The sequence below is a fragment of the Phocoena phocoena genome, chromosome 14 (assembly GCF_963924675.1).
Source record: "Phocoena phocoena chromosome 14, mPhoPho1.1, whole genome shotgun sequence".
NCBI classification, from domain to species: domain Eukaryota; kingdom Metazoa; phylum Chordata; class Mammalia; order Artiodactyla; family Phocoenidae; genus Phocoena; species Phocoena phocoena.
Window position 1 is genome coordinate 71563614 of NC_089232.1, and position 22294 is coordinate 71585907.

Consider the following 22294-nt stretch of genomic DNA (forward strand, 5'->3'; position numbering starts at 1 on the left):
CGCCCTCTCCGGCAACTCACCCAGGCGCAGACCCATCTCTCACAGCTCTCCTCAGCCTCCACCCCCTTCTGCCAGCTTCCGCTGCTCTGGGCCTCCGCGACCGGAACACCGCCCCTTCTTAAGCCCAGGTCCCGCCTTTCAACCTTCCGGCCTCTTAAGTCTCTCAGCCCCGTTTTGCCCTGGAGTCTTTTCCTGAGGGGAGACTACGTCAGCACGTTTCGGCGTGAGACGGTGGTATTCCGGTGTGTTAGAACAGCTTCCGGCGGGGTCTGGACGTTGATGTCTTGCGTCTGACGCCGTGTTGCACTCGAAGCTGAGCGAGCTCCTGAGGAGTGTGGAGGAATTCACGTATTTGCTGCGGTAACCTCATCAGCCTGCCAAGATGGCGATGCAAGCGGCCAAGAGAGCGAACGTGAGTGTCTGGGACTTCTGTCGAGGAGGGGGAGCACTTCGCTGCTGGGCTTTCTCATTGGCGTAATCAGAGCATTCTTGGCCTTCCTCCGTCCCCTAGGCGGGGAAGCCCAGAAGTTACTGACCTGTCAGGGGGGATTCCATCCTGGACCGGTCCTTAGGGATGTGCTCCTTGAGCCACACTTCCGCCCCTACCCCTTTTGAGAGTTCCTTTAAGTCTGTTATCCTAGTGTCAGTGATAGTGTTAACAGCCTGTGTTGCTTCACCTGCACCGAGGACCCGGCGTCAGGACCTTCTCCTCGGCCTAAAAGTCGGTAGCACAGATGAGTCCGCAATAAATAACTTATGCTTAACAGGCAGCTGGAACCTGGAAGTCTCCTCAGATCATGGAGCTTTTTGGATCCTTCATTAGTGTTTTCAGTGATAATTTTGAGCACCTAGTATGTACCAGACTTGAGAGATAGGATACAGTAAATCAGTCTTATTTATTGAACACTTACTATGTGCCAGACACTAGTCTAGGTATCGGAGATACCTAGAATAAAACAGAAAGGCCTGCTGCTTACATTGTAATATTAGCGGTGTTATGGAAACCTAAGAAAAATTATCTTAGGAGAAAGAGTAGTCAAATCTTAAGATGCTGAGAGGTACAGTAAGGTGAAGACAGTTAAATATAGTGAGATGAAGATTTTTGGTAACTTTGATGATAATCATTTCAGTGGATGAAATGTGGGATGCGGTGGGATGAAAAGAAGGTAGAAGTTGAGAAAATGGAGACAGCTCTTTCCACAAATTTTCTCGTAAATAGGGAGAAAAGAAATTGGATGATAGTTAACTTTTTTTAGGATGTGTGGTATAAGGTGTATTTGTATGCCAATGGGAATGATCCAGTAGAGCCGGAGAAACTGATGATGTAGGAGAAAGGTGGGTTAAGTTCAGGAGTAGTTTGGGGTAGGTGAGGGGTTGGCATAGCAATGAGAGGGAAAGTGGCTGGATATGCATGAATGCATATTGAATATAAGGTACTTACCATTTGGTCGCATCTGTTTTCTCCAATAAACAAGAGCCAAGGTTATCACCTGGGATGAGCAGGGAAGAGAGGATACAGCTCAACTCGGATGTTAGAGGGAGTGGTGTTGGTAAGGTTTGAGGAAAGAAGGGAAAATGTGATATAGTCTCTTGCAGAGTGAGAAAGCAGATTTACTGGAGATGTATATTGTGATTGTCTGACAGTGTTTATCATCTATTTGAACTTAACCTTAAATCTTAAAGTCTAAAACTTTATTGTACTTATTTGTTTACCATTTGTCACCATTTGAGGGAATAAGTATCTTATTCTTCCATTTATACAACACTTAGGTTAATGCCTGAAGTAGTTGCCAGTTTAATAGTTATTGAGCAAATTAATGTCTAGTATGTAATTAAGTATGTTAATAAGAAGCACAGGAGTGAAATCTGGACCGGAGATACATATTTGAGAGTCATCGACTCAGTGTGGAAAACGTGTGTGGTTAAGAGAATGTAGAGTTAAGGGGAGTATACAGAGAGTCAAGAAAAGAAGTCTAAAGGTGAAACTCTGTGGAAGAGCCTATTTTAATGACAAAGAAGACTGAGAACAACTAGCCAGAGAGTTAGGAGGAATCCAAGGAAAGAGTGTCAAGAAAGGTCAAAAACGTAATAGTCAACAGTGTCAGAAGCCTCAGAGAAATTAAGTTGATGAGAATTGAATACTCCAAAAAAATTTTTTTAATGCAAAAAAAAACACTGCAAGTGAAAGGTCTTAGTGCATAAAAGCATTTTTCATCAGCGTGCTGGAGTAGGAGCTAGATTGTGGTAGGCTGATGAGTGTTATGAACTAAAGAAGCAGTGAGTATAACCTGCCTCTTTTCATATGCTTGACTGAGAGAAAAGAAAAAAGAGCAAGATAGGATAGCAAATAGAGGGCTGATAAATTCAGGAAAGGCAGAAAACTTGTCTTTTTTCCTTCACTCTGTAATCCTAATACCTTGCCTTGCCTGGTGTATTCACGAAGGCACTTATTAAATATTTGAGTGAATGAAGAGGGATCCAAATAAGTGTTTTGTTTTGTGTAACAGTTGGGAGTACATAAGCAGCTGCTCACGTGAGTAATAAAAGAAGCCAATGGTGAGGGAAAGGCTGTAAATTCAAAAGAAAGAGATCATCGATAGAACAAGTTCCTGAGAAGACCCGAGAATGGTCATCAGTGTGAGTTTTATTATCCAGCAAACAGGAACAGTTCCCTTGTTCTGTCCCACACATGTCTGTGGCATTGAGGACTTTTAAATGAGGTTGGAGATCTTTATTTACCTGTAGTGACTGAAAACCTGGGTTTTGTAGTAGCCCCTTATTAGTTCCTACTAATAGTCCTCCCTAAAACCAATGCTTTTCCAAAGAGTGTGCCATTTTCAGTAATATCAGATTATAATTCTTATTCTTGGCTTATAAAAATTATGCATCATCTTTATTAGAATTTATTATGAGAATTTTTAAAAAAATGATAGCACTCCTGCCTCTGATTATAGTGACACTATATTTTTCATTTTAGATTCGACTTCCACCTGAAGTAAATCGAATTTTGTATATAAGAAATTTGCCCTACAAAATCACGGCTGAAGAAATGTATGATATATTTGGGAAATATGGACCTATTCGTCAAATCAGAGTGTGAGTCTTACTGAGACATTTGAAATGTCATTTAAAAGAAAATGATTGAAAAAAAAGAAAATGATTGTGTAATTTATAATCTCAGAATTATAGCTGACAGAGGGCCTAACCAAGAGCCTAGAGACCAAGGGAAAAGTACCTACAGAGACCCTCATGATCCAGCTCAGTGAGAGCCAGGAATGGTAGTTGTGAAATTATAGAGAGCATGAAGTAGTAATGAGTGGTTTGAGGGGAATGGGTGGGAAGAGAAAGAACCAACATTTATTACATACCTACTATTTGTTAAGAAGTACTCTACTGTGGTTTTTATATGCATTAACTCTAACTCTCTCAACACTCTTCACCATCTCCTTTACTGATTCCAGAATTTCTGAATAAGCTGTGCAAAGGGATATAAAAGTAACAGAAAAAGGCTTTTTTTTTCAACTATAGCTTTCTATTGAAGATTTAAAAGTATAGGGCAAAATAATTATAACATAAATCCATGTTTTAATTTAAAGATTGGGGTTCATACCTTCAAATGATGTTTAACATCTGCTATATGCCGATTGTAATAGGTGCTTTTGTTTGCATCACCAACACTACAGCCCTGTGTGGAGGTGAGAGTGTCTCTTTCACAGGTGAGACTAAGGCTTAGAGAGTAAAGTACCTTTCTAGCTTCACACAGCTATTTAGTGATAAAATCTTCTGATTCTAAATTGAATCTCTACACAGTACCACAGCTGCTGTCATTTTAACTAGTATACATAAGCCAATTACCTGAGTCCATCTAAGGATTTCTAAGCTTTTTATTTTTAATTGGAATATCCCTTTCTTAATACATTTTCTTTTATGACTTGAGAGTTCCTCCGTGGCTTTTAGAACTCTGAGATCTTGAGGACTCTCCTTTACAATGATCACTATCCCTCCAAAAAGTAAACCAAGAGCTAGAAATATATCATCATTGGTACTCAAACAGGGATGAAAATGAAGTGTTATAGAGCAGCTGTCCTTTTTAGGAGCTCCCTTTGCATATTTGATAAAAGCTTTTGACGCTTTCTACAGAATACACACAACGTTTTGCAAGTGATTTCAGTGGGTACATGGACTCTAGGTTGAAAACTCCTGTTCTAGACATACAAGAATAGTGTACAGAAGAATCCCTGACTTGGGGCTCAGGAGACGAGATTCTACTGCAGGCCCTTTTACTAGCCATGTGACCCTAGACAAGTTGCCCAGCTTTTTCCTCACATGTAGGACAATTGGTCACCTTAATTGGCATGTAGTAGACTCTCGGTGCTTTGATTTTGATTATTAAAGCCATGAGTAAGGTAGGACAGGTGATGGAGCCTGATGTCACTATTTGACACATGAAGCAGCTAAAGCTCAGAGAGGTTAAGTTACATGATTAGGTTTTCTTGTTTCCACTTTAAGCTTTTACCACCAATCAAGAAAATAATGTTGACTCAGTGCTTAACATATAGTAGGTAGCAAGTACATGTTTTTAATTAAAATTACAATGTGGAGATCAAGATATTAGGTTGATAATTAGGGGCTGGGGCGCTTGAGATGGAGAGTCTTTTTTTTTCACATCTTCATTGCAGTATAAATGCTTTACAATGTTGTACTAGTTTCTGCTGTACAATAAAAGTGAATCAGCTATATGTATACATATATCCCCATATCCCCTCCCTCTTTTTTTTTTTTTTTTTTTTTTGCGGTACGCAGGCCTCTCACTGCTGTGGCCTCTCCCGTTGCAGAGCACAGGCTCCGGACGCACAGGCTCAGCAGCCATGGCTCATGGGCCCAGCCGCTCCGCGGCGTGCGGGATTCCCCCCGGACTGGGGCACAAACCCATGTCCCGCACATTGGCAGGCAGACTCCCAACCACTGCGCCACCAGGGAAGCCCTCCCCTCCCTCTTGAGCCTCCTTTCCACCCTCCCTATTCCATCCCTCTAGGTCGTCACAGAGCACCGAGCTGATCTCCCTGTGCTATGCAGCAGCTTCCCATTAGCCATCCATTTTACATTTGGTAGTGTATATATGTCCATGCTACTCTCTCACTTCATCCCAGTAGCCCCCCCCCCGCCCAGCCCCGTGCCCTCAAGTCTGTTCTCTACGTCTGCATCTCTATTCCTGCCCTGCCACTAGGTTCATGAGTACCGCTTTTTAAAATTGAGATGGAGAGTCTTTAAAATGGAATTAATGCCTCTCCCTATTCTACTTCCTAAGAAGGTGTAAGAGGAAAGAAGAGAGATGCTTTTGTTTTGTTTTGATTTGTTCTGTTAGCTTCCTGGAGAAAAGATGTGTGAGAGCACTAATAGGAGAAAGTAGATCTCCACCCTTCAAATGCTTATTAGCACTTGCTGAATGCATAGCACTGTGGGAGTAAAATAAAATATAAGGTCATGTTTGCCCTTAAGGAACTTAAATTGTTGTTGAGTTTTTTATGGTTTTATTCTGAAGGAAAAATTAGGTAGACTTTTTGGGAAAATCTTTGGGACAGTGTTTTTTTTCCTTTGGGTAGCCCCAATTTTCATACCTAAAGCATTTTAGAAAATGGTTAAAAGTCAAAAGTCCAAAAGTTGTTAGATTATTTGCAGAAAGTAAAGAATATTATAAAATTTTTCGTCAGGCCCATGTAACCTGACAAAGTGAGAGTGTTTGATGACACTGGCACCCTCCAACCACCCGGCGCCCTATACCTATCCCATCCCCTTTCACAGGAAGCACAAGCTCTGACCAGGGCCCAAGACTGTAGTCTCATCCTAGATCAAATCTAGGCAGGTGCCTCCCCTTTCCATGGGGCCCACTGCCTTTCCTTGAACCTCTGCAGGGACTGTGGCAGTTAATAAACCTTATTCTGCAGTTGCACTGGGTAGATAGAACACAGATGGAGGAAGGGGGATCCATCTTTAGCTTACTGGAGCATAAGCTGAATGGGACCTCTGCCAGCTGTCCCCACTCACAAGCACATGGCCATCTGCCACCTGCAGTTTGTTGCTCCTCACACTTCCCTAGCTCCTCCCCTAACGGAAGCTGGTGAGGTGAGGAGAGGAGGTGGCAAGGAACACCTACACAAGAAGCAGCCCCATATCCATGAGTGAGATCCAGCTTCCGCTTTCCACTTCCAGCCACCTTCCAGCATTCTGCTCTGGCTCACAGGTAACCCCACCAACAAGCACATTTCAAACCCAATCCCTCCAGAGACCCAGCCCTTTTCTCCAGCTACACAGGGCTGTGTAATGCATAAAAGTGCAGATATTATTTAAAATGAATGTGTGAGAGTTGGGAGTTGACTCTTGTTTTAAAAGGGCAATGAATCTTGGGGGAATTCCCTGGTGGTCCAGTGATTAGGACTCCAAGCTTCCGCTGCAGGGGGCACAGGTTCAATTCCTGGTTGGGGAACTAAGATGCTGCATGCCACGTGGTGCAGCCAAATAAATAAATAAATACATAAGCAAGCAAGCAATGAATCTTCTAAGAAAAGTGTAAGAAACTACATTGGCTCTTTACATTGGAGGACGTCCTTTCCAGGCCATAAAGGATGGTGGTTGCTGTTTTCCTGTGTATCATTTATAATTTTGCTATCTTCCTGGTAGGGGCTTCCTTCCAACCCCAGCTCCTTCTACAGACACAAAATGGTTTTATTTTTATGGATTTGGTAAACTTTAGTAAAATATTACCCAGAAACTTTTGTCCCCTACATTGATGGAGATTTTTTGTGGGTTTTTTTGTTTGTTGGGGGGGTGGTTTTGGCCACACTGTGTGGTATGTGTCTTAGTTCCCTGACTAGGGATTGAACCCATGCCCTCTGCAGTGGAAGCTCGGAGTTTTAACCACTGGACCGCCAGGGAGATCCCGAGGTTGTCTTATTTTTAAGGACTAGAACTAAAATTAGAGTGAGGGAGAAAATCAGAATCTTTAGAAACAAGGGACTAGTGTGGTAAATAACTAAAGTATTGGTTCTGTTGCATAAATGCATAGTAAGAAAAACCCCATTCTAGACACTGCTGCCTAATCACGACCATCACTCCTAAGGTAGCATACTTTCCAGTGTAAAACTGAAAATTGATTCTTAGTATGAGAAGTAGGAAAGACTAGAGCAGTGAACATGAAAACTGAAAGTTTCAAGCTAGTTCTTTGCTGCTATTGCTTCAGTAGCCATATTAGTATTCTTGATATAACAGTAAGTTTAACCTGAGCTATTTTACTTAAAATAAAAACAAAAATTACATGTTTTGATAAATTATAGGCTTATCCAGCATACCTGTCCATAGTATCTATTTCCTTTAATGGTTTTCAGGTAAATGTGTATTTTAATTAAGTCCGATTCAACTCGGTAGGGGGAACACACCTGAAACTAGAGGAACAGCTTATGTGGTCTATGAAGACATCTTTGATGCCAAGAATGCGTGTGATCACCTGTCAGGATTCAATGTTTGCAACAGATACCTCGTGGTTTTGTACTATAATGCCAACAGGGTAAGTATGGCCATGGTTCTCATCACGTGGGGACCCCATGTAAGAGTTAGTAGAGAGCTGTACCAGCACTAGGGGAGATGTGTACCCTGAGTTCTTTTCTGGCTACTGCTATTGGTGAAATTCATTTGACTGTAGATTGGTAACTGTTAACTTTGGTGCTTACCACATTTTCAGGCATTTCAGAAGATGGACACAAAGAAGAAGGAAGAACAGTTGAAGCTTCTCAAGGAGAAATACGGCATCAACACAGATCCACCAAAGTAAACGTTTTCTGCATTTTCATTTTGGACTGTTTAAAACCCATGAATGACCACCACTACCCTTTTTTTTTTTAACTAATAGTGAATGTTGTGATTTCTTATTTGAGATTCAAAAAGACCTTGAAACTTTGATATATTTTAGAATATATTATGTTAATAAACTTGTAGCTTTTTGTAAAACATGTCAGTGTTTTATCTTAAAATTTCTCCTCCTGTATTACACCAGAAAAAAAATAATAAAACAGCATTTGAACCATATCAAGAATTGTTCAGTGGTAGGTGGTCCTAGAGACTGAGTTTCTTGAGGATGGGGACCTTTTGATATTCTTAATGCCTCCAGTGACAAGTACAGTGCTTAGCCATCAAAGGAACTTGTTAAGAGTATTGTTATTTATTGAATGTCTATTAATAATGAAATCTCCATAACTTAGTGAAGGTGTAGGTATCTCCACTTCGCAGATCCAAAGCTTATCATGTTGAGTGAATGAATAAAATGCTTACATAAAAAGCTGCTTTTTACTTTTTTTTTTTTTAAATACTTTTTTGGCCGCACCTCATGTGGGATCTTAGTTCCCCGACCAGAGATCGATCCCGAGCCCCTTGCATTGGAAGCACCGAGTCTTAACCAGTGGACTGCCGGGGAAGTCCAAAAGCTGCTTTTTTACATCGGCTAGTTACTAGCCTCACGAGTACACTTGAATACTTGCTTTACAGTTAACAACGTACCTTTGTCAGTATGGGTACCCTTGTCCTTACAGGTTTATTCTAGAAATGGTCATTCAGATGACAGCACATGGTTAGAAACGTGAGAGCAAGCTGCTTGGGTAGTGCTATTTGTTGTTACACGTCTAAGATGTATTTATGTACTTTTCCCTTTAGTTAGTAAGTGTCTGTGTATATTTTGGACCTTAGCTCACAGTTTATCTTTGCCATAAATAAAATACTTAATGTTTATTCTTATAATCAGACTCCCATGGCGTGGAAATAGTATGGTTATTACCACATTCATCATAGCTCAGCAGCTTGGAGGAGATAGCTATAATTTTCTTTTTATAGTTTAGGCATGGGCCAAATGGAAAAACATGGACTAATTGTTTTATATATAACTATAACCCAAAATCAATTTGAAGGGTACAAGCACTGAATCATTTAAATGGACAAAAGCCTATTCTACTTTTAAATGCATTTAGCTTTCAAATCTAACATTACTGTAAGAAAATGGGCTATTTTATATATACTTTTTGTACTGTCTTCTCAAAGCCTACTATTGAAAATGAAGAAATAATTGTCTTATTTATTAATTATGTCTGAGTGCTTTTTGAAAGCACTGTTAAAGAGTAGAAAAAGTCATTTCTATAAGGGCAGGAAGATGACAAAGGAGCCACAGCTGTAATTTTCTTGTGAATGTTTTTATGAGTTTCTTACTAATTTTTGTAATGCACAGTGTGCTTTTAGGTATTTACAAATATAAAAATAATTTCCTAAAAGACTTTTGTAAGGGGATGACAAATTAGACTTATAGTGTGATTTGTCTAAATGGCAGACTGACTTGCCCCTAGTATAAGTTGTTTTAAATTAATAAAAGGGGAAATTCCTTCTACTGACAGTTACGGCAGGTCTGTCATTTTGATTAATATATCTGTTAGTTGAATTTCATGACCTGAAGTTAAGAGTTTAAAAAAATGCCCTCTAATTGTTTGGAAATTTTTTAGCCTGTTCCAGTTATGTTACAAGAACTTTAATTCAGTGGACAAATACTGAGCCTCTGCTCTATGCCATGTCTGTGTATAGTAAAATGCTGAGGACATAGCTACAATCAGTCCTCTGCACCAGGCATTGAAGGCGCAGTTTTAAGAGTGTCAGTAAAGCAGGGCCTGTGAAGCCTAGCATCATATCCTCTCCAGGTGCTAGCCAGTAGGTATTTGCTTTTCCCCCCCACCTCTTCTTAGAGCCTCCTGTTACCACGTTGGCTATAAATACTCTAGACTGAGATCTTTTATGTGACTCCATAATGGGCACCTGAAATGGTCCTTGGTGCTATTTTTATTTATCCTATTGGTATCACAGCAGAAAACGTGACTGTCTTTTATTCAGGCTGAGTTCTGAGAAATTATAGACATTTGTATCATTGAGGAAAGCTAGGAACCAAGACATTCTGAAGGAAACCCCCCAGAAAGGAATGAGTGCAGCACCTTTTGACTGGTCTGGTCCCACTGCAGAGGTGAGCACAGGGACTGGTGATTAAAAGCAAAGCAGCCCCTTTCATTTCATTTTCTGCATCTTAAAGCACTGCATCTTCATTAACTCCTCAGTCCTCAGGAGGGGAATACAGCCAGGACTTCTTGGAGACAAAAGGGATACATAAAATAATCAAGATGTTGTGTCCCCATATCACATGTATCGTCATGTGACGTGTTATCAATGAGTCTATGAAGGAAACTAACAGTACCTGTTACCTGCCCCTCCCTCAGTCTTGAAACAATTCCAAGACATCGCTGACAGAATAACTCTGACTATGGACAAAAGCTTTTCTCACCCATGCCAACTAAAAGAAAAATCTCTTAGCTACATTGCCACAGGCTCCCCTGACGTACACTAACGCATATCAGTAAGCAGGCTGGTTGTAAAACCTAACTGGAAAGTCCTGTAAGTTATAATAAATGTAGATTAAAATAAGCAGCATATGTGGAAACAAGTTCAAAATCATACATTCTTCTCAGAAGTAATTCCCCACTGTAAAGTTAGAGCAAATCTACATGAAAATAAGCACACATTTATTTTCAAAAGTAACTTCCTAATGTGAGTTAGTGTGTGGCTCTGAGGCCTAACACACCCTCATTTCTTTAGGTGCACAAAATGCACTTTTCCAAGAAGGGAGCTTATCCTTCGAAGTCCAAATGTAGATTTCATGATTGATCACCTAAAGTTTCAAATCCCACATTTGATTGCTAAACTGGGGGTTTTGAGCACAATGTATTCCTTTAGTTACTCAGAGGGGAATTCTGAGCCTGTGAGGTGAGTGGCAGGTCATAACCTACCTTGTGGGGCTGCTTAGAGGATTGGTGGTAATTTTATTTTAAAATTAGAAAAAATTAAAAATAGAACAAGGCCCAGCAAATACAATAGGTACGTCGGAGCTACAAGTATCCGCTGCTTTTCGAAAGTTTGCTTCACGCTAATTCACTTTTAGGCAAGACCTACAGGAGTACCTGTTTTTGCTGCACGAAAGAAATCCAGAAAGGATTTTTGCTTTTATGAAAAAAGGAGAAAAGCAAAAATAGCATTCAGAGCCATTATAGAGGCAGTATGAACCCTGAGCAGTGAAAGTGACACCGCCAAGCTCCTTCCCCAAGAACTAAGCATCTCGGCATCAAGCTGTCATAGCTTTGAACTGTGTCTGTGAGCATCTGTGCTTTTATCTCGATTTATTTCATGCATCCGTAAGCAAGATGTGCCCTCAGGTAATTGCTTCTTCGCTTTATACCATTTCAGCTTACAAAAGGCTTCATAGGAATGCTCTACTTTCTACTTTCACATAGTGGGGGAAAACTGTTCTGTATTTATTATCACTCTCCTAGCTACTTCTCCTTTCCACTCTTTTCCCAAGGGCAACTGACTTATGTGGTCCTTAAAGCACTTTCTACCTTCAATAAGGATGGACAGGAATTTGTCAAGCACAGAGCCTTTATTTTTCATATCATTTCCAAAAAGGACATCGTTTAAGTCAGCAGAATTTCTGAGAGAGAAAGTGACAGCAAAGGCAACTGGCTCAAGTCCCTCTGTGTACACCATGTACATTTCATGTCTGAGCACCTTGTGTGTCTGGCTTAAGTAAAGGTAAGGCAGTGTAGATTGTGCGAACAAGAAATCTGTTCTGTGATCAGGAATGGCTACTACATGCATCACGCAAAATGCACAACCTGAAACATTTCAATCTGCAACTGAAGTTTCCTCAAGCAAAGATGCGTGTGAACAATGACGGAACACATACAGAGCAACTTGGGCAGAGAGAAGGGATAATGCCTTGGGGCAGTGAGGTTAGCGCACTGATCAAGAGCCCCAAGCAGGAGGAGCCGTCCCAGTGGCAGAGCAGGCTAGGAGGGTGAGCAGCAGCCATCTCCAGCCACCTTCAGTTCCTTCCTGCCTTCACTCTAAGTTGAGCAGCTCCACGTCAAAGATGAGGGTGGCATTGGGAGGGATGACACCGGGGTGGCCCGTGGCTCCATACGCCACATCAGGGGTGCAGGTCAGCTTCGCCCTCTGCCCCAAGCTCATCTAGCAGGGATGGGGGCAGATGGGGAGAGGAGAAAGAGGACCCAGCTTGATTTAAAAGAAAAAGGTAAGATAACTATGGCATTTTCCCAAACCATCCTCATGGTAACTCTGAAGATCTGAGATGAGTTTTATACGTGGCACATTGAGTGATGCTAAGAGTTGTAACAGATGCAGATTGTGCCTCAGACTAACAGAGACTTGACTGCGGGAAAATAACTTCTACAAAGTGGTCTCAAATTCATTCGTCCAACAAACACTGCTGGTTATTCAATTAGTGAATGGCCCAACACTTCTATTTGTTCATAATTTTTCCTTCTTCTTCCAAAGAAGCCTAAAGAGGTATATAAAGAGCACATGTACATGTACATGCTCAAGTAGGTGATAGAAACAGTTCATTAGAGAGATTTAGAGATTAGAGGCCACGGCAAGGAGCATCACATGACTTCACAGAGCAAAGAAGAGTTTGAACCAGGGCTCATCACAGCAGTCCTCAAGAACTTGTCTGGCATTAGTGGGATAACTGGTGAAATTTGAATAATCGATTTTTAAATTTTGAATAACCAACTCAAAAACTTGAATAGATTGGTTAATAGTATTGTATCAATGTTAATGTCCTGGTTTTCATCACTGTACTACGGTTATGTAAAACATTAACATTTGGGGAAGCTGGGTAAAGAGTATATGGGAACTCTACCTACACTGTTTTTGCAAGTCTGAAATAGGGGTTTTTTTTTTTAAGTTTAAAAAAAAATCACCTTGGCCTCCCCCACCCCAACTCTTCTGCTGCCTCAGTCCCAAACAGCTGGTAGCTCACAGGCTTGCTCAGAACTAGCTGGGGAGATGTGCTTGGGATGAGAGCCCCCAGTGACAGAAAGGAGTCATGCTGGCAACTAAAAGGGTGGGGACACAAAGCCACAACTGAAACTAGGTGGCATCACCATGCCCTGACAGTGGAGTCAAAGCAGTAGTGGTCTGTGATAGGGTGAGGGTGGAGGGCAGAGTGCTGAGCCCCCACCCCCAGCTCCTCAAATCCCCCTTAACAAGGAGCCTCATCCTACCTGGGCTGCGCCCTCTTCAAAACCCTTGATGACTTCCTGTTTGCCAATTCTGAACTTGAAAGGTTTGTTTCTGTCTCTGGATGAATCGAATTTCTTCCCATTTTGGAGCATTCCTGTGAAAGCAAGGATAGGGTGGAAAATAACTGTGGTCATGAGCTAACTCCCAGTTCAGGTTCAACATGTCTAAAATGGAATTCCTATTCTGTACAAACCTGTCTTTCAGTCCTCCCCATCCGTCCTGTTGGCCAAGCAAGAAACCTGGATACTTCCACATACAGCCTATCACCAAGTCCTGCATATCTTTGGAGTCCAGCTATTTTCTCCATTTCTATTACCACCACCCTGTGTCCTCATCAAGCCACCATCATATCTCACCTGTGTACAGGAACCAACTCTAACTGGCCTTTTTGCTCTGTTCTTACTCCTCCATTCCATTCTCCATACTGTACCCAGAATGATTTTTTTTTTTTAAACACATACCTGATCCTATTACTCCCTTGCTTAAAATACTTCAGTAACTCCCCAGAGGCAGAATCCAAATGCCTCCATTGTATCCAGGCACTTTAAGATCTAGCTACTGTTTGCCTGATAACCTTCTCTCTGCCCTCCCCTTCCTTCCCTTCCCTGCCCTATTCAGGTTATACCTTTCTCAAGTACTTCTGCACATTGCAACTTTTATCATGGAGCTGCCTCAACCTGAAGGTCTGTTTTCCCAGGCATTTCATCCTCAGGTTGAGTCCGCACCTGGTCTGCCCAAGGTTCCCCCAACATGCAAAACCCAAAGGTCATATCATCCTTTACTACAGTGAACTGTAACTGTAAAGTGACCCAGACAGGGACCTCCCTGGTGGTCCAATGGTCAAGAATCCACCTTCCAATGCAGGGGACACGGGTTCGATCCCTGGCTGGGGAACTAAGATCCCACATGCTGCGGGGCAACTAAGCCCATGCACCAAAACAAGAGAGCCCGCGTGCCGCAACAACAGAGCCCGTGCGCTCTGGAGCCTGCGCGCCACAACTAGAGAGCCCATGAGCTGCAACTACTGAGCCTGCGTGCTCTAGAGCCTGTGAGCACCACAACTAGAGAGAAGCCTGTGCGCCGCAATGAAAGATCCCACATGCCGCAACTAAGACCCGACACAACCAAAACTAAATAAGTAAATAAAATTTTTTTTTAAAAAGTGACCCAGCCAGTCAGTGGTGGCCTCCAGACCTCATACAAAAGAGATATGTGAACCCAGCACACCCCGAGTGTTGTCTTAGCAGTTTGGAGCACCCCTCAGCCTCCAGCTGCAAATACCTTGTCATCCCTGATGTACATGTGTTGTCTCAGTCCAGCTGCCTAAGACCCAAGAGCTGCTTTTCTATTTTCTGTTCTTACTGGTGTCTCTAGTTCAAAGATCAGACATTCTGTAAATGATGCTATTCCATGACTTCTTGTGGCCCCTGGACCACAACAGAAGGCAGTTTGGGACCAGAGAAAGGCCTAGCCTGTAAGTTCAGAGACTGGATTCTGACTTCACTCGGACACTAACTCATTGTGTGAAGTGAGGCAAATTACTTCCTCTCTCATGGCCTCAGATTTGCCATGTTTAACATGAAAGGTCTGGGCCTGCTCAGTATCTGAGCATCTGTGATTCCACTTCCTAATTTCTACAACATAAATGTATACAAGAGACATTCTTATTTACCTATTTTCTGGGCAGAATAAATTGTGCTCTTGCCCTGGGTACTAAATCAGGCAAAGAAGAAAACCCTATCGCTACACAGAGATGCAAACAGATGGATCCTTCTGTATCAAATATAGGAGATCAAATACAAACTCATGCATACACACAGGTTGCTAAGATATTCAGAGATGTGCATGCATGCTCACATGCATATATGCATAGACCCTCAGAAGAAAACCCCGATGGCCAGATGCTAGGAAAATATTTAGATACACAGATATAATACATTCACACAGACACATACTTGTACAATACACATATGGATAGGTGCACACACACATTCACACACTCCATTTAAAGACTGATTTGCTCACTCCCCAATTTCTTCAGGTTTCATATGACTTAATCCACTTCAGACCATATACTGTTATCTACTGCTGCAGGTTCATCCAAAACCATGCAGTCCAGAAACAGACCCACAGATACAAGGTGACCTGATTTGACAAAGGTGCCACTGAATGCAATGGATAAAGGATGATTTTTTTTTTAAATTAATGTTGCTGGATTGACTGTATATGCATATGGGGGAAAATGAAACATCAAAGTGAACCCCTATTTCACCCATACATAAAAATCAATTCCAGGGGCTTCCCTGGTGGCACAGTGGTTGGGAGTCCACCTGCCGATGCAGGGGACACGGGTTCGTGCCCTGGTCCGGGAGGATCCCGCATGCCATGGAGCGGCTGGGTCCGTGGGCCATGGCCGCTGGGCCTGTGCATCCAGAGCCTGTGCTCCGTAATGGGAGAGGCCGCAGCGGTGAGAGGCCCGCGTACCGCAAAAAAAAAAAAAAAAAAAAAAAATCAATTCCAGATGAATCACAGACCTAAATATGAAAGATAAAATAATAAAGCTTCTATAAAATAATAAATAGAAGAACATCTTCATGACCTAGGGATAGACAAAGATTTCTAAACTGTACTAACTATAAAGGAAAGACTGATGATATGTAGGACGTCATTAAAATTAAGAATTCTGTTCAAAAGATGCCAATAAAGGAGTAAAAAGGCAAGCCATAGCATGGGAGATGTCTGGACTAGGTGTAACCAACAAGGGACTCACATCCAGGATACAGATGGACTCCTACAAATCAATAAGAAAAAGAGAGACCACCAAATTTTTTTTTTAAGTGGACAAAATTTAGGCGAACTAACAAGAATATCCAAATGGTCAGAAAGACGTGAAAAGGTACTCAGCTTCATTAATCATCAGGGCTGTGCAAGTCAAAACCACCAGGACAGGCCAAAAGCAAAACAAAAACCTGACAACACCAAGTGTTGATGAGGATGTAGAACTGGAATGCTCAGACATTGCTGGTATCAGTGGAAACTGGCACAACTACTTTGGAAAGCTGTTTGGCAGGATCTGCTACATCTGACCATAGGTATAACCCTGTGCCCCGGCAATCCCGCTTCTGCATATATATAGCCAAACAGAATGTCGACACGTGCACCAAAAAACATCTCAATTCATAATAGCTAAAAACGAACAACAATCTAAATGTTCATCTACTGTAGAAACGATAAATTGCAATATATTCATACAATGACCTGTACAGGAATAAAAAAGAGCAAACTACTCTGGATAAATCTCACAGACATAAAAAGTGAAAAAAGTGACATAATGAGTAAAATAAGCTAAACACAAAAGAGTACATACTCTACAATTCCATTTATATGAAGTTCAAAAACAGGTGAAATCAATCCACAGGGACAAAAAGTTAGAATGCTGTTTACCTTTAGGGAGGTGTAATGACTGTGAAGAGGCAAGAGGGAGAGTCCTGGGGGTGCTGGAAATGTCTGTTGATCTGGGGGGTGGTTACATAAGTGTGATCACTTTAGAAAAATTTCATCGAGCTGTACATCTTAGAGTTATATTCTCTACTACTGTATTTATATATAATAAAAAAGTTTACCAAAAAGTCCCATACAGTCTCCTGCTGGGTTTGATGAGACAATCCGTCCCCAGACCAGAGCCACTCATGGCTGATGTTAGTATTTAATGCACATTGCCTCCTGTCTGCATGTATTGTGAAAGGTCTTTGCAAAAGGATGTTGTGGTTTGAGTAACTTGACAAGGACTGGTCTGTCTGCAACATGTAGAACAGATAAATCAATTACACAGGTCAGAGGCCCCAGAAGACTCATGGTAATTAGGCCACATCACCAGGAGATAAAACACAGCTCCAGCCCACTGACGTCAGCGACCGACAACACAGCTGTTGAGAAATACCCACACTGTCTGCCTAGAATCAACCTGGCACTTCACACTGGCCCAGAGAACTGCTAAAAATGGCCCCATCTGACTATGTCCTATGAATTAAACTGGCCTTGCTGTCTGCTAAGTGGCTGTCACCAAGTTTGCCACGTTGGGAAGCAGGTCACAAGGCAGAGCACTCAACCCCCAGAACAAACATCTGCTTATAACCTTCCCGCCAGTGGTCCTCAGGATCTCAGCCCACCTGGCCTTCCAGTGCAGATCATCCAAGAGGGCTCAGCAGAGGCGGGGCCTGCTCTGGCCACACAGCACCCTGACACAGCCACTGCCACCCGTGCCTCACACTGCGTCAGAGCCTCCAGTTGACTTCCTGCCCTCCCCCACCCCCAGCCCCCAGCCCAATGAAGGTAGGGATCCTTTTGTTTCATTTTTGTGCCCCTACTGCTCAGCACAGCATCTCACACACAGTAGGTGATCAATAACAGTAGGCTGAATTGAATAGTCTGTTTCTGAAAAAAGAAAGGGAATTCTCAGGAAGCTGACCTCCCCTGCTCTAATAACACTGTAGGATGAAAAGGGAGTCTGCAGGGAGGGTCAGGGCTCTCAGAGCTGTAAGAGGAATTTCCAAGTATCGGACAGCACCAGGAGGGCCAGGACTCCACCCTGCCTGCAACAGACAGAAGGGGAATGGAGGTGGTATAAGAGGGCAGGGGTGGGCTTCCCTGGTGGTGCAGTGGTTGAGAGTCTGCCTGCCGATGCAGGGGACACGGGTTCGTGCCTCAGTCCGGGAAGATCCCACATGCTGCGGAGCGGCTGGGCCCATGAGCCATGGCCGCTGAGCCTGCGCGTCCGGAGCCTGTGCTCCGCAACGGGAGAGGCCACAACAGTGAGAGGCCCGCGTACCGCAAAAAAAAAAAAAAAGAGGGCAGGGGTTAACCTTGCAAGCCCCCTTTCTCATTCCCTCAAGGCTGGCTGGGAGGAGTTGGGGATAGCTGGTCAGAGGGAGACTTGGCTGCCTTGGGCTCTGGGCCTGGTCTGGGGGAGCTGATACCTCTGGAGAGGAGTATCAGAGGAGAGACCTGCCTGGGGAGGGGCAGGTCTGGATGAGGGCTCAGGGAGTGAAGCCTACCTGTGTAGTGCACCACACACGTCTGGCCCTTCTTGGGGAATGTCCTTCCTGCAAGGAGACATGAGAATAGATGAATGAACAGCACGTTGGAGAAAGCCGCCTGGGACATTTCAGGTGTGATTGTGACCAAGAGCTCTGGCCCACATTCCCCTCCATACCATGGAGACGCCCATGGTTCCAGTTCTGGCTCTGTGCTTTGTACGAACCAGATTAGTCACTTTACTTCTCTGGCCTTGATTTGAACTTTATTTCCTTGGGTTCCACAACTCCACTCTCTCCTGGTCCTTTTCCTTTCTTTGATTGCTCTTTTTACTTTCCTTTGTCCATTCCACGAACCTTTCTGACAGCCTACTCTCTGCCAGGCCTGGACTAGATTCCAGAGACACAGAGCAATCTATGAACTCACAATGAGGTTAGGGAAACAGACACATAAATAATAGATTATAATGCAGGGTGATGACTGTGCACAAGGATGAATAAACACAACCATTCACAAATATTTACTGAATACCTGCTGTGTGCAAGGTCTGGGCCTGATCTTGGGATACACCAGTGAATTATACAGACAAGATTCCTACTCTTTTGGAGTTTACATTCTAATGGAGGGAGACAAACAATACTCAGACAAACAAGACAATATAGATTGTGATAAGTTCTCTAAATAAACACAATGATAAATTACAGAGAGATACCGTGGGACAGGCCATTTTAGAATGGGTGGTCCAGGACAGCCTTTCAGAGAAGATGACATTTCAGCTGAGACTTGAAGGATGAGCAATACACTGGGAAAAGCACTGCAGGAAGAGGGAGCAGCAAGTGCACAAACTGTGAGGCAGAAAAGGATCAGTGCATTTACAAAACAGTAAGGAGCCTAGATGACTGGAAAGAAGGGAAGGAGGTGGAGACAAGTGGGAAAGAGCCAGATCACACAGGGCCTTGCAGAGCCAGATTTAATTCTAAGTGCAGCAGGAAGGCACTGGAGGTTTTAAGCAAGAGAATGACATAATCTGAATTAAGATTTTATAAGATCATTCTGGCTGCTGTGTGTAGGATGGACAGTTAGGCGCCTGTTGCAATAATCCAGACAGAAAATCAATGATGGCTTGAATTAAAGTGGTTGGCAGCAGAGAAGAGAGTAAAATAGATTGGAAATATACTTTGGAATTGGAGCTGACAGGGCATGCTAATGGCATGGAGATGGGGTCCAGGATGAGAGAGAAGGAGAAAACAACCACGATGCTTGGGTTTTAGGTTTGGAGGAGATGATTTAGGATGGAGGAGCTGATTCCTGAGATGGGGAAGGCTGATGAGGAACAGATTTGTGCAGGTGGCAATCTTAAGATGCCTCTTAGACATGTGAATTTGTACTACAAGTAGACAGATGGAGAGTCTGCACAGGAGGTATAAATTTGAGTGGGATTTAAAGCCTTGTGAGGGCTAACAGCTGAGCCAACATTTAGATGGGGGCCCTTGGGAGGGAGCACCTGACTGACTGAGCAGCAGGGAAAGTATCAGAGAGGAGATAATGGTTAAACTGGGTCTTAAAAGATGAGTAGTTTACCAAGGAAGTAAGGGAGATAATTTGGGAAGAGTGAACCACATGTTCAAAGCTTCAAATTGAGCAGTAGTGGGAGCCCGTCTGGTTCCCTGCTGTGTAATCCTAGGGTCTAGCACACAGTATATGCTCAATAAATATTTGCAGAATGACTGGTATATTTAACAACTGGCAGACAGCTCGATAAAGCCGGAGGAAAAGTTGGTGGTGGGGATAGGTACTGGTGGTAAGAGATGAGGCTGTAGCATGGAAGGTAACAGGAGGCTGTATCACTGTCTGCCTGGAGAAAAAGTAAGATTAATTAAAACGTTTTATGCCCAGGGAGGGGCATGGTCAATATGCATTTTAAAGAGTGCTCAGGCTGTGGTGGGGAAAATGGTGGGGGTGGGGTGGGAGGCCAGATGGAAGGCCAGGAGGTGAGAATGGAGGTGGGGAGACCAGTTTAGAGACTGTGCATAAATCCAGGTGAGAGATGATGTTGGCCTGAACTAGGGCAGGGGCTGAGGAGATGGAGCCTTAGAGATATTCGGCAGAAGAACTTGGCAGGATTTGGTGTGGGCTCCACCAAGGCAGGCATCCCCAGCACTGCAGCGTAGTCACTGAAATATTAATTGGTACATTGCCCCCTCTGGGTTGTAGCATGGTAGCTGGCCCTTTTGTGCTTTCTTGACTCAGGGGTTTAGATTGAGCTAAAAGCAGAAGGCCAAAGTTCCTCCAGGCTTTCCCTAAAAATCTGATCTCCCTTCAAGAGAAAATGCCCCTTGTCTAGCCAGGGAGGGAGGTTAAGGAGAGAAAACTCTAAAGGTTTCTTTGAACCAGGGAAAGGAGAAGAGGCCTGGAGGCCACTGGCAGAACTCTATGGCAGTGCCCCGGGGGATGCTTCCTGGGGCACAGCACCATGGTTCCCAGCATGGAAAAAGAAGCCTGCAGCCCATGGGTGATCCAAGGTTGTGGCTGGGACTTCTAGGGACCACTGCTTTTCAATAAGGAGGGTGGCCAAGAACCAAGAGTCCCTCCAATTTCCCGGGGGTGGGGGAGTGTCAATAATGTCTGACATGCAGTTTGCCTGTCAAATCCTGCAGAAATGAGGGCTCCAGTCTGAATTAAGGTTGGTTTAAGAAATAAAGAAATAGCTACTCCTGGCACATCCAAACTCAATTACAGAAGGGTGATGCCTGTAATATCTGGCTTGGGAAAGTGACTGGTGCCGATCCTGAGGCAGGAAACAAGGGAACACAGAGGAGTGCTAGGGAGTGGGGGAGACCAGGAGCATGAGTCCTGTTTTGGACTTGCTGACTTTGAGGGATCCGTGGGATGAGCAGATAGAGGCTGAGCAGCAGCTGGATAAACGGACCACCTGGAACTCAGATTGGAGGCCTGGGCTGGAGGCTTAAGTTTGGAGACCATCGGTTTGCAGCCCATAATGAAAGCCATGGGAGTGGACAGGATGGCCGGAGAGACTGAGTGGGACAGGGAGGATAAAGCAAGATGCAGAAGCAGTGGAAGAAGCGCTCCATCATTCCCAGACTGGGTCGGTCCCTACAGCGTCTCAACGCCCAGATCGCAGGGGGCCGCCCAACCAGAGGCCGGGAGGCGGGCGCGTTAGAAGGGGGCTGCCCTGAGCAGAAGAGATCCCAAAGCATGTCCTTTCCCCTGTTTCCAGAGCTCAACCAGCAGGGCAGGGAAAGCGGAGCTAAAAAACGGCCCTAGGAAATCAGGAGTAGCGGATAATCGAGCGGTTCCAGTCGCGGGCAGCGGCAGCCCGAGGCCCCCGGGGCGGTGGCGGGCCGCAGACCCCAGCCTCCCAGCCGCCGCCTTCGTTCCTCTAGGTGAGCAGGCGCGTAAGGGGATGGCGAAGGATGTGTGCTAGACATCCAACAGTCCCATCTAGGGTCTTCTCCCGCCTCCCCCATCCTAGGCCAGCTCTCCCTGTTCAGCACCCTCCGCGCCACCTCGGAATCGGACCCCCGCCCGCCGGGCTCCGCCCCGAGACCCCTCCTCCTCCCCCGGCTCCGCCACCCGGTACCGTCTCCCGGGGAGATGGTCTCGATCTCCACGCCCATCGCGGTCCCACTGGCCCCGCCTCCGAGGGTCCCCGCTGTTTCCCCGACCCCGGCTCGGCTCCGGCCCTGGCCCGCTGGCGCTCCGGCTCGCCACCCCGCCGCCACTGCAGAGTCGGAGGAGGTGCGGCTGGAGTCGGGACCTGCGCGGGGAGGGGCCACCGGGAAGGGGGCGGCGGGGCGGAGCGGCGCGGAAAGGTGGGGTCGACCGGGGCGGGGCTCGGGGGAAGGGACCCTGACGCGGCTGCTCGGGAGCTTGACCAGGCTGTTGCAGGAGGCATGCAGACACTCGTGCGCATCCACCCACCCATCTATCCATCCATTCATCCATCCATCCGTTCAACACATATTTATCTTGCACCTACTCTGTGTTAAGCTGGGGTGAGGAGGGCCGGTCAACTCGGTCTCACAGACTTGGGGGAGAAGGCCGGCAACTAAACCAACACTTTCAT

The 22294-nt window shown here is 44.4% G+C and overlaps 2 protein-coding genes across 4 annotated transcripts; one reads left to right on the top strand and one right to left on the bottom strand.

Annotated features, from left to right (window-relative positions):
* Nucleotides 1–138: 138 nt before the first annotated feature.
* Nucleotides 139–8003, top strand: SF3B6 (splicing factor 3b subunit 6). The gene is made up of 4 exons (XM_065891359.1): nucleotides 139–412; nucleotides 2978–3096; nucleotides 7423–7561; nucleotides 7736–8003. Exons 1-4 carry the CDS (start codon nucleotides 383–385, stop codon nucleotides 7823–7825), a joined length of 378 nt encoding a protein of 125 aa, XP_065747431.1. The 5' UTR covers nucleotides 139–382; the 3' UTR covers nucleotides 7826–8003.
* A 3484-nt stretch (nucleotides 8004–11487) lies between these two features.
* Nucleotides 11488–21945, bottom strand: FKBP1B (FKBP prolyl isomerase 1B). 3 transcript variants are annotated; one of them, XM_065890980.1, is made up of 4 exons: nucleotides 21809–21945; nucleotides 18228–18275; nucleotides 13155–13267; nucleotides 11488–12096 (listed from the first exon to the last, which is right to left on the bottom strand). In XM_065890980.1, exons 1-4 carry the CDS (start codon nucleotides 21843–21845, stop codon nucleotides 11968–11970), a joined length of 327 nt encoding a protein of 108 aa, XP_065747052.1. In that variant the 5' UTR covers nucleotides 21846–21945; the 3' UTR covers nucleotides 11488–11967. The 3 variants fall into 3 exon arrangements, with proteins under 3 accessions (XP_065747052.1, XP_065747053.1, XP_065747054.1); XM_065890982.1 differs by lacking the exon at nucleotides 11488–12096 and adding an exon at nucleotides 12097–12141 and having other exon boundaries at nucleotides 21809–21845; XM_065890981.1 differs by lacking the exon at nucleotides 18228–18275 and having other exon boundaries at nucleotides 11968–12096; nucleotides 21809–21845.
* Nucleotides 21946–22294: the final 349 nt, after the last annotated feature.

Excerpts from the sequence above, each read along its gene's own strand:
- SF3B6 (XM_065891359.1), top strand. The coding sequence starts at position 383 with ATGGCGATGCAAGCGGCCAAGAGAGCGAAC. Across the intron at positions 413-2,977 it reads AAGCGGCCAAGAGAGCGAAC|ATTCGACTTCCACCTGAAGT; the intron begins GTGAGTGTCTGG and ends TTTTCATTTTAG. Across the intron at positions 3,097-7,422 it reads CCTATTCGTCAAATCAGAGT|GGGGAACACACCTGAAACTA; the intron begins GTGAGTCTTACT and ends TCAACTCGGTAG.
- FKBP1B (XM_065890980.1), bottom strand. The coding sequence starts at position 21,845 with ATGGGCGTGGAGATCGAGACCATCTCCCCGGGAGACG. Across the intron at positions 18,276-21,808 it reads GACCATCTCCCCGGGAGACG|GAAGGACATTCCCCAAGAAG; the intron begins GTACCGGGTGGC and ends GTCTCCTTGCAG. Across the intron at positions 13,268-18,227 it reads GTGTGTGGTGCACTACACAG|GAATGCTCCAAAATGGGAAG; the intron begins GTAGGCTTCACT and ends TTGCTTTCACAG.